Source organism: Rhinatrema bivittatum, chromosome 3 (genome assembly GCF_901001135.1).
Source record: "Rhinatrema bivittatum chromosome 3, aRhiBiv1.1, whole genome shotgun sequence".
NCBI classification, from domain to species: domain Eukaryota; kingdom Metazoa; phylum Chordata; class Amphibia; order Gymnophiona; family Rhinatrematidae; genus Rhinatrema; species Rhinatrema bivittatum.
The window spans coordinates 170628806-170640868 of NC_042617.1; the positions used below are offsets into that span (position 1 = coordinate 170628806).

The 12063-nt window shown below is 46.2% G+C and overlaps 1 protein-coding gene across 1 annotated transcript in view; it reads right to left on the bottom strand.

Moving 5' to 3' along the window:
- The window catches only part of LOC115087143 (G2/M phase-specific E3 ubiquitin-protein ligase-like), a 158256-nt gene extending 146592 nt beyond the window's left edge, over nucleotides 1–11664 (bottom strand). Inside the window, exons 1-2 of the mRNA XM_029593936.1 lie at nucleotides 11569–11664; nucleotides 8632–8705 (exon numbers count right to left, since the gene is read on the bottom strand). Of these exons, the coding sequence (XP_029449796.1) occupies nucleotides 8632–8698 (67 nt within the window). The 5' untranslated portion in view covers nucleotides 8699–8705; nucleotides 11569–11664. The remainder of the gene's footprint in view (nucleotides 1–8631; nucleotides 8706–11568) is intronic.
- Nucleotides 11665–12063: the final 399 nt, after the last annotated feature.

The window sequence follows — 12063 nt, forward strand, 5'->3', positions numbered from 1 at the left end:
GCTGGCAGGGTTCCCACTCCTTGCCAGCAAAAGGAAGATCCTGGAGGCGCGGAATTGTGACATGTTGGCAAGGTTCCCACTCCCTGCCAGCAAAAGGAATGTCCCAGCAGCGTGGAACTGCAATGTGCTGGTCGGGTTCCCACTCCATGATCCAGCGGCCAAAGAAGATCACTGCAGGTGCCGCCAGCATTTCCCCAGCAGCTGCGGCAGGAAAGGGTCTTTTTCTTCAGCCAGAGAAAAGGTCCAAAATGTGTGTGTGAAAGAGACTTGCCCTGTAAGAGTGAATGCCTGTGTGTGAGAGAGAGATTTATGTGTATGAAAGGGTGTGTGTATGCATATGAGAGGGTGGGGGGTGTATGGACACACACACATCTTCATACACTAGCACTTACTCTCACAGGGCCCAGTCTCTCTCTTCTTCGGCCGCCGGCAGCACCTCAGGGCCTCTTCCCACTGCCAATTTCCGGAGCGCCAGCAAGCAACGCTGGGTTGTTCTTTACCGCCACACCAATTTCAGGAAATGCCTGCTTCGCTGCTGGCCTCTGCCACTGCAGCTCCTTGCTTTTGCTAGCAGGGTTTTCCCCCGCCACTTCGCTGTTCCGTGTCGCCGCAGGACCTTCCTGCTGGCGGCAATAGCACCCTTCCCCCTGTTGCCACCCGGGGTGAACCACCCCCTCGCCCCCCCTTAGCATGCCTCTGCTCTCACATACGCACACACATGTGTGCAGGCATTCTCATAGACACACACATACACATGACAACTTTTTTTCCTTTTCTTGTTCTCATGCAAATTTAGTGCGAGTGAAAAGGTGCCAGACTGATTTACTTAACGGTTTTTGAGAGAAATAAAAGCACATTGTGTGTCCACTTTGCTAAACACGAGTGTTTACAGAGAGGAGAACATTAAGGATGTGATTTCAGTCTTCCAAAACTCTTTCAGGCCGATAAAATATCAGCATGTAAAAAAGTGCATCCAAACTGGGCGCACGTTTTTGGAACGTGCACACATCCACCTGTCCTGTGCTCGATGCAATAGGCAGGGGCAGCTCAAGGCAATCTGCTAGCTGAGATGAAGGTGACAATGGCGCCCCCCCCCCCCCCCCAATAGCCCAGTGCAGGTGAAATCACCAAGGGCCGGGCACAGGGAAGGCAATGGAGGGTGAAGTGACTTGCCCAAGGGCACAAGGAATGGCAAAGGATTTGAACCCGGCTTCCCTTGTTTGCAGCCACTGCTCTAACACTCAGTTTTTGGGCCTGTTATTTTTTTGTTCTTAGTCTTCAGCATCTGCACTAGGGGGCGCCAGAGAAATGTTTAATGTGGCTTGGCTGCCCCATCCCCTGGGTCTAGAAATAGGACTCCTCCATTCCCTATTACCTGCCTCCCACTCTTCCCCAGGATCCCTGGGGGTGAGAGAGGATGGTGAATGGTGGGAGTCCTGTGTGTGTGACACACTCTCTCTTATTTATTTATTTATTTATAACTATATACCGACGTTCATAGACATATCACATCGGTTTACAGGTAACATGGGAATAAATATTATGAACTGAGAGGGAAGAATAAAGTTACATGTAACAGGAATATAGATGAACTTGGGAGCTAGGAGAAAATACAGGGTCAAGAGACCTAGGAGAAGATTTTTCAAGAGATAGAACAATAACTATAATACAATTGCTTTGGAGCTTCAGGGTGGGGGAGTTAGAAGTGGGGTGTGATATGGCGGAGGGAGATAATTCAAGTGTAGGCTTGTTCAAACAGCCAAGTCTTTAGCTTTTTTTTGAAGGTGGCAGTGCAGTGTTCCTGGCGGAGATCAGGTGGCATGGAGTTCCATGCCACCTGAGGCATGGCCCCCCCTACCTCTTAGGGCTGATACAAGGGTATTTGATGCCCTACACCATCCTTACAGCCTTTCATTCCCCCTTCCCTACCCTCCCCACATAATTAAAACTTATGCATTCTTTCCATTTTACAATTTAACTTCCCCAACCTAAAAAGGCAGATTGCATATGGAAAATAGACATTTAAATTACAACCTTCTGAAGTAAAAATATCACTTACAACATGTATATTATATAGGCATAAACTGCAAAAAAGCACACTTTCAATAATAATAGTTTAATAGACTTAATAAACTACATTTCTCATAGTAATCAAATTGGTTTACTGGATCCCATAAGGTATTAGGCCTATGGTAAATTGCACTGGGTGTGGTCTTGGCCCACAAAAAGCAAGGAATAAACTGAACTAAAATTCCAATATAGTAAGCCTTCCATATCATAACTGCCAGCATTCAACCTATGAAAAAGCCATGCTGCAAATATTACATCAGGCCATAAACATCAATACACCTCCTATTAGGAAAACAGATTAAAGCCAGGTTGTTGTAAATCCCAACACAGAAACTACATGCTAGCAGAATACCTAACCTCAGTCACACATGTAGAACATAGACAGGCTGTTGTGGGTCCTGGCCGCAGCAGACCACAGCCAGTCCCCCCTACCTCTTCCGCCGCGAGCTGGTGCTTCCCCCGGTCGGCGCGGCATCTCCCGCTCTGGGACCGGCCGAGCGTGGCCTCCCACGCGGCTCTAAATGCTGCCGTCCTATTTCCTGCGGAGCTCTCCCTAGGCGTGCGTGCACGGGAGGCTCCGCCTCTTAAAGGGACCATGGTGGGAAACTTCGGCCCGGCCCCGATGGATGTCGTCAAGACTGAGGGGTATTTAAACCCTGCCTCAGTCTTCAGTTCCTTGCCTTAGCAACTGGTCGTCTCCTCAGAGTGCTAGTTGCTGCTTCCTGACGTCTTCTGGTTCCTGCCTGAAGTTCCTGATTCCGTTCCTGCTCTTGGTCCTGGTCCTGCTCCGCTCCAGCCCTTCACTCCTGAGGTCCTGTCCCAGCGTTCCAGTTCCTGCTTTTCCTGCCTGCACCTAGTGTTCCTACCTTCACTCTTCTCCTCATCCTTCAGTTCCTGTGTTCCTTCTCAGCTTGATCTCCTGGTTCTGACTTCAGTTTGTTCCTCGTTCTCACGTTTGCTGCCTGTCTTGACCCCTGGCCTGGTTCTCTCGTCTTCATCTGCTTGCTGCCTGCCCCGGACCTTTGGATTGGACACTCATTCTGCACCTCTGCTGCCAGCCCTGATCCGGACTCCTGACTTCGCCTTCATCTCTGTCACTTCGGTCTCGTCGAGGCAACCCGCACCTAAGACCTGCCAGCCCCGGCACCCAAGGGCTCAACTTGCGGGGAACGAGGGCTGATATAGGTGAAGCTCCAGCTGGGTTGACCTCACCTTCACCACCAACTGGTGACGAGAACCATTGAAGACCGTCCCTCCGTGGTAGCGCTAACCCTCGTCCCGGTCCAAGGGTCCACAACCATAATACAGACACTCACCAAATACAGAATAAAGAGATCATAAAATATAAATTGAAACATTCAGACAAAAACTGAACTGGAAATCACAAGAAGCCAAACTCTGCAAGCAATGCAAACACAATCAAGAAATATAAACATTAAACATACCAATAAAAAGAATGTCAAATCTGCTGATAAATCCAGCCAATTAAAAACTCATATAAAATGTTTAAAATATTACCAAACACTAATAAAATATTTCAAAACAGCAGATACATCACATCCAATAATTAAAACTAACAAAGATAAAAAAAAAAAAATCTCCCACGTTCCATACCTGGGAACTTTAGATTTCCAGTCCTCCTGAGATTGTCGTAGATTGGAGGATGGTGCACACATTTTAACCTCGTTCACACACATATAAACAGGTACTCTCACACAGAGACGTACCTAGAGTATTTGGCACCTGGGGTGGATACTTCTTTGGTACACCCCCCCCCCCCCCAATATATCATTTTAAAATTTCCTAAACATCGATAAAATATTTCAAAACAGCAGACACATCAAATAACACCCAATAATTAAAACTAATAAGGATTTTAAAAATCTCCCGCTCTCCATATCTGTCATCCTAAGATTGTTGTAGACTGGGGGCATGCATGTACACATACACACACACACACACACACACATACACAGTATGCTCCTTCTCTCTCATACACACACATACATGCTTGGTGAGAGACAGAGAGAGCATGTGTGTGTGAAAGAGATGCACGCATACACACACACACATTCTCTGTACCTCTCTCATACAGAAATGCTTCCTCCATCTCCCACATACACACGCAGGCTTCCTCTGTGTCTCTCTCACATGCTAACATACACACACACACACACACACAATTTGTCTGTAGCTCTCTCACACACACACTTCCTCTGTGTCTCTCTCACACGCTAACATGTTGCATCGGAGGTGGACCCTTGGGCCGAGATGGGGTTGACGTAACCCACAATTAGGGACCTAGAGGTCCTCACCGTCGTCAGGTGGAGTGGGCTGATAGACAGAGGCCGCTGGAGCTTCACTTATACCAGTCCTCATTCCCTACGGGTTGAGCCTTTGGGTGCCGGGGCCGGCAGGACTTAGGTGGGCCTCTGTGTGTAGTCGAGGTGAGAGTCGGTTCAGCCCAGAGACAGCAGGTGAAAGATGGTATAGTCTTACTCTGGACAGGGTAGTGTCCTGGAAACTTGAGCGCCAATGGAATGGAGGCAGACAGGGGGCACTCGAGCAAGAGCAGGCCGAAGCCTGAGTAAACCACGTCCAGGGAGTAAGCTGGAGAAGCGTCAAAGAGCAGGCTTGAGCAGGGCTGGCGGCAATCCGAAGGCAGAGGCAAGCAGAGTTGAGGTCTGATCACAGAGATAGTCAATAGCGTAGTCAGGCTAAGTGGAGGTCTGGGTCTGGAGATAGGCAATAGCGTAGTCAGGCAAAGCAGAGGTCTGAGCTTGGAAAGAGTCAATGGCGTGGTCAGGCGAAGCAAAGGTCCGGGCTTAGAGAGAGTCAATGGCGTGATCCGGCGAAGCAGAGGTCCGGGCTTGGAGAGAGTCAATGGCGTGGTCAGGCGAAGCAGAGGTCTGGGCTTGGACAGAGTCAATGGCGTGGTAAGGCGAAGCAGAGGACCAGGCTTGGAGAGAATCAATGGTATGGTCAGGTGAAGCAAATTCAAAGTCCATGTAGTCAATCCGAGGAATGAAGCAAGGTACGAACAAGGAGACAGGAACCAGGAACAAAGAGCAACAGGAACGCACAGATGAGACAAATCTCTAGGAGGCAATGAGTACTCGACCAGCAAGGAGACCTGTTGCAAAGGCAACGCTAGGGAGTGGAGCCTGAGCTTAAATACTGTAGCTGGGTTGACGTCATCATCCAGGGCCGCAGCTAGATTCCCGCCGTGGTCCCTACTTAAACATCAATGGTGTGTGCATGCCTAGGGAGGGGCACGACGCAAGTAGTAGCGTCTCTCCGCAGGCCACGCAGAGAGGCCCGACGAGAAGTGGCAGCAGGATCGGGAACACCAGGGACTGCGGCAGGGCCAGAGGCACCGGGGGAGGCCGAGGACGAAGCTGACAGCCCACCACCACCAGCGAGGAGGAACCAGGAGCTGGAGTCACTGTAGAAAGGTGAGGGGGCCGTACCGCGGGTCTGCCATGGATGGCATGTGAATCATAACACATACACATGCTTCCTCTATCTCTCGCTCTCTCTCTCACACGTGCACAAGCAGCTAAACCACAAGCCTGATTCTGTATGCAGTGCAACAATGGAAAAGCAAAAAATCACTGTTCCTCTAAACAATATAATCAAGAAATATAAATCAATCAGAATAGTAAAACCATACTAAAAAATATACATTTCAAAACAGTTGATGAATAGAATAATATTCAATAATTAGAAGTTCGGGTACACATTTTTAAATTTCCTAAACATCAATAAAATATTTCAAAACAGTGGACATCAAATAACACCCAATAATTAAAACTAATAAGGATTTTAAAAATCCCCCATTCTCCATACCTGTAACTCTGAGATTGTTGTGAACCGGGAGTACACACACCCACAGAGACACAAACAAAATATGCTCCCTCTGTCTTTCACACACAAACACATTTGGTGAGAGACAGAGGGAGCTTGAGTGTGTGTATGAAAGAGACAGACACATACGTTTCCTCCGTCTCTCTCACACACATACACGCTTCCTCTTTATCTCTCAAACTGGATTCCTGTCTCACCTACGCACACCCACAGGGTGACATGCTTCCTCTCTCTCACCCCACACCCTCCCCTGCACACAGGCACCCTGTCACACATAGGTACCCACAGGCACAAGCTGACTAATGGGCCGATACAGAAAGAAGCGCAGGAGAGCCGGCGAGTGCCTGCTCTCCCGACGCGCGCACAGGCCAGTGTCCTAGGCGTGCTATTCAGTATCAACCCGCATGCAAATGAGGGCCCGCGGTAAAAGGAGGCACTAGGGACACTAGCGCGTCCCTAGTGCCTCCTTTTTGACAGAAGTGGCGGCTGTCAGCGGATTTGACAGCTGATGCTCAATTTTACCGGAGCCGGTTCTCGAACCCGTTGACAGCCATGGGTTCGGAAAATGGATGCTGGCAAAATTGAGCACCTAGCCGCGGGCAGATTTTTTTTTTTTTTTAATTTTTGATTTTTTTTTTATTGTTGGGGCCTCTGACTTAATATCGCTATGATATTAAGTCGTAGGGTGCACAGAAAAGCAGTTTTTTCTGCTTCTCTGTACACTTTCCTGGTGCCGGCTTCGCTGTACATTTTGCTTTCTGTATCGCGCAGGAATGACTAATAGGCCCATCAACATGCATTTGCATGTTGCGGGCGCTATTCACTCTCATTCTGGCACCTTTTCACTCGCACTAAATTTGCATGAGAACAAGGAAAGGAAAAAAAGGTGTCATGTGCCTAGAATGGACAGTAACAGGGTTTCATTTTGCCAGAAAGGGAAAAAGATCAAAGTGGAAAGGATTTACATTAGTTTCAACACATATCTCATTTCAGCATGCATTACAAAGTCCACCTCCCTCCTTGCCCCAGATTGCCCTACAGGTTATACCCACATTGTCCAAACAGCAGCAGTACACACTTCTGAAGTTTAAAAGCACTGTCACAAAACTAAGAGGTGGAAAACTGGAAATGTTAAATACAAGGAAACTAGTGGATTTCCTGTGCACTGTAAGTATGCCACCAAGATCCTCAGCCCTGTGAGAGCTGGACATGATTTTTCATCCAGGAGAAAGCTCACCCAGAGAAAAAATATAGATCTCTTATACAATATATAAAGATAATTGCATCCAAAGGATTGTCTGATGTCTGTTGAATTTCTACCCCCAGCTGCCCTCAGACAAGTGGACAGCCTGCTACCCTCCCCTCCCTCTCTACCACAAGATAGAGTAGCACTGCAGCTGATGATATAAAATGAGTGGCCCATGCAGCAATATGCCTATTCTGCCTATTAGTAAATCCGCCCCTACATGGACACATTGCTACAAAACTACTGAGGCTAAGGGGGATTATACAAATACTCTTCACTTACAAATTGGAAAAACAAGCATGAGTTTAAATCTAGAAGTCAGATAGTTATCTAACAGAGGGTGCTTCTTGGCATGCTGGATGAAAAGGTTTTGGCTACTGACATACCAGTGATCACCTTACCCATTAGATCATCTCTTGGACCTGTACAACTAAAGAAAAATCTTTTATGGACATGGAATGCTCTGCTCTATGGACCTTTCAAAGTTTTGTTTCCACATATACAAAGGAAAGGAAGGGTTGGATTAAGAACTGAAGAAGTAGAACAGTGAAGAGGAAAAAGTAATGACACAGACTGAGAGAGAGAGAGAGAGAAAATGAACACAGAGCAAAAAAGACTTTACAAACATGAAGATAAATTAAATGCAAAACTAAAAAAAAATGTTAATTTGCTGGAAAATAGTTGTATTTATTTACTGAAAGATTTATTACTTGCAGAACAAGAAGAAAAGGGGAAGGAAGAGAAGAATGGCAACAGAAGAGAGGAATGCAAGGTTTTGAAAGAGCAAGGAAAACGGGCAAAACTATAAATAAAAGCTAACAGTGCTGCTGGGTGTCCAGCCGCCCTAGGCGGTGATCTTCTCACGTGACCTCTCTCTCTCTCTCTCTCTCCAATTGCACATGACAAACGATCCCAGCTCCTCAAAAGAAACACATACCCAAAAACGGAAACCGCCCTCCAGCTCCGGGTCTCACGCGCGCCACTTCTCACCAGTCCTTTCAAAGCTGCTGCCCATACCCGCCCACGTCCGGCGCCCTAGGCCACCACCCATCCCGCCTAATGCTTCTGCCATCCCTGAAAGTTAAGAGATGACAGAAAGACGCAGGAGAGAAGGGAAAGCAGTACAGAAAGAGAAAAAGAAATTAAGCTTGCCAGAAATGGAGAAGGAAAATGAAGGAGAATACCTAAGATCACAGAGGAACAGAGAATGTCTAGACTTCAAAGGAATAATTAAAAAAAAAAAAAAAACCAAAGGAGAATACGTAAGGAAAATAGAAGAATAGAGACTGCTCTTATGTACTCCCATATCAAACTTTATTCCATTTCTCCAACTCTTTTTCCACAGTACCACTGCCACTACAAACTGCTGTCATTATCATTTTTAACCCATTGCAATGCAATGGGCTTTCTACTGCTATGCTTAGAAACGGAGGCGTGTCATTTCTTACCTGGTTCTTCTTGCAAGGATACATCATTGGGTGTTTGAAAGCTTTTAGGGACCAGTTTTTTCTTCATTGTTGAACTGTTTTTTCAAAGAAAGGAAAAAAGAGAATCCATCAACAAAAATTGTTCTGGGATTAGGGGAAGGGTTGGCAGGATGAGTTTGGGGAGGGTTATACTCATTTAAGAAAACCTTGACCCATATATTTTTCTCTCAGTTTTACTGTTCTTGGACGTGGGGTACTTATCTTGTTCACTATGATTGGTTCAATAAAGATCAATTGAAAAAAATGTTTTTTGGGAGGTATTAAACAATGGCGTAATTATTTAAATCCTTCATTTCCTGTGTAGATTGTTGAGACAGAGCAAAGATTCAGGGCAGATAGCTAAGCAGGAAATTGAACAGAAATCTAGCCTCTTACATCTCTTTCCTCTGACGGTTTAGAGAAGACATTTTGAACAGTTGGTCTAAACCAGTTGCTTCCAAGTCTGGCTCTTGAGAAGGCACAAGAGATCTGAAATTCCCCACCCCTCTCACTCGCAAAATTTTACCCGAATAAGTCATTATCAATGTTCGAGTGGTCTGGCTTTCAGGGTGACCAAAATATGAATGTTAATCCCGTTCTGAAACCAAATATCTACAAATATATATCATGAGCATTCAACATGGAGAGAACTGTTGGGAGTGTCGAAGATCAGATTTGAGAACCATCGCTCAATATTTTACCCCAGAGAATAGCATGAAGCAAAGCATTAGTCTTATGCTGATCCTGCTAATAAAAGGATTCTTTTTCACAGAACGTGTGCACCTGTGAAGTAATATTCTTTAACACAATAAGAGCAATGTCATCCTGCAACACCCTTTTGAGAGTTTGGCCAGTAAGTAAGACCCCATAGTAAAGTTTCAGTTCTTTAGCTTTCCTGGGTACAGAGAGCAAGTAGACAACACTCAGTAATCCTGTGAGCTAAAGAAACAGCTGGATAAAGTAATCTGGGTAACTTTATCTGGGATACATGGCAGAATTTAGCCAGGTAAGTCTGCCACTGAATATACTCAGATAGCTTTACCATAGTGAGCTATGTTTATCCAGGTAGTGCCCTGCTTCTTTTTATCTAGCTACATTTTAGCTGGTAATGGCCAATGCTCCCTTAAATCTTTTGTGGGCTATGTGCCCAAATTAGTTCTCATGTGCAATGTAGTGTTCAGATCTGCACAGTTTTCTTTGAAACATCTATTTTCTCTTTTCTTGTGTGTGCTGTTTTCCTATGTACACTTGTTTCACAACCAATGAACTTAGCGTACAGAGAACTCTGGTAATGACTTATCTGGGTAACATTTTGCTGGTGAGGAGGATGAGAATTTTAAATCTCCCAGGAATTCCTCCCATGGCTGATGAACTTTTAGGTTACAAGATAGTAGATTTCCTGGTCCAATTTAAAAAAAATAAACAACAATGTAGGAATATATATATATATATATATGTGTGTGTGTGTGTGTGTGTGAGTAGGACCGTCACTCGTATAGCCTGTTCGGGTGTTTTGATGATCTGATTAAGTTAAAAACATGTTTTTGGATTAATACTCTATAAACTGGTTTGGTTCATAGTGACGTTTTACCATAGTAACATAGTAATGACAGCAGTAAAGGACCAAATGGTCCGTCCAGCAAGTTTCTCATGGTAGTATCTGCTGTGCCATGCAAGTTACTCAATGTTTCTCTTAAGGGTGGCAGCTGCCACTCCGTGTAGTTATTCAATGAGTTGTTTTGCTTATGGACTTGGCCTTAGAAGCAGTCCTACACTCTTTCACTTATGTCTGCATATCATTACCCCGGACCGTAAAAGTCAGGGCCTGTGTTAGTGGTCATTTGAACCCAATTCCTCTTCCAGCCCCCTCCCCACCACCATCGAAAAGAAGAGTGATGCTGTAATTGCATAAAAAGCATCAAGGCTTAGCATTTATGGGTGGTAATCCCTTGCTTTCTGTTAAGGGTAGTAATTGCTGCTCCATGCAGTTCCCCAGACTGTAAAATCTGGGGCCCTCCTTGGTTGCTGTCTGAATCCAACTCCCCTTTTCCCCCCCCTGCTGTTCAAGCAGAGAACAATGTTGCAGTTGCATCAAAAGTATCAAGGCTTATTGCTTAAGGATAGAAACTGCAGCACCAGCAAATTACCCCCATGCACCCTTTTCTTCATTTCTTTCTTTCTTTATTTATTTAAAGACATCTATTACCCGCCCTTCCTACGTTCAGAGCAGGGAACAATATGAACATAACATAATCAAAGAATAAGAGAAACTAGTTTTTCTTTTTTGAGATGGGGGTGACCAGAACTGCATAGAGTATTCAAGAAGCAATGATCAATATGGAGGCAATTCAATATTTTCCATTTCATTTTCCATTCATTTTTGGATCATTTCTAACATTTTATTTCCCTTTTTGTCCTCCATTGAAATCCTAACCTGGCACACACTGAAGTGAGGATTTCAATATTGGCTACAAAGACTCTAAGGTCCTTATCGTGGGTAGGGACTGTGTGTACCTGTAATTTGGATTACTTTTCCCTGTGTGCATCGCTTTGCGCTTTTCTATATTAAATGTCAACTGCCATTCAGATGCCCAATCTCCTAGTCTCACAATATGCATGAAATATTTCAAGCATATTCGATATTTGCAGTCCTTTCAGGACCATCAGCAAGTAACCCTGCCATTTGCAGTAGGTGCTGTGTATTCCTTTTGAGGCTCATTGTAAACGCCCCACCCATTCCTCTCCAGTCCTCGCTATGGTTCGAGGCTTGGTCACCTAAATGCCCGTTCTGGATATTTCACAAGCGAGGTCTAAGAGCTTTGGCGCCCCTTGCCACGAGAGCTCCAGCTATTGGTGCGCTGAGAAAGGCGAACGGGAGCGGGTGCGGGCGTCGCGCGGGCGCGCCCGCGAGCCCCTTACCTGCCGCAGCTGTCGGAGGCACGTGCAGTAGATGCGCAGCGGGCGGGCTCCTCGGGAAGAGGGGCGGCGGCAGCGGCGCTCCTCCAGTGGCCTTGCAGGATGGACACTGCTCGCGGTACGTTGCTGGCTCGCACGCCACAGAGGGGGCCTGTGACCGCAGCGCGAGGAGCGCCTTACGTGTGCCGCTCAGTCCTTTCCGCGGCCGCCCGGGGACGGCTGCCTTCACGCAGCCCGCTTTCTTTAATTTATTATAACTCCCCTCAGCCGCCATCGCTTTTCCCCGTGTTTGGCGGGTTTTTCTTGCCGATTTCTTTTTTTATGTGTGTGGGTGTCTGTGTAAGGATCGGCGAATAACTGTCGTCGTTCAGGCTGGGTTGGGAGCTGCAGTGCCCGGTCTATTTGCCCAAGTTTGGCGGGAAGTGGTTCTCCCAACCCCAATCTCCAGTCACCGCTGTGGAGCTGCTTCAGGAACCTTGACTCTGATAATTTAACTTT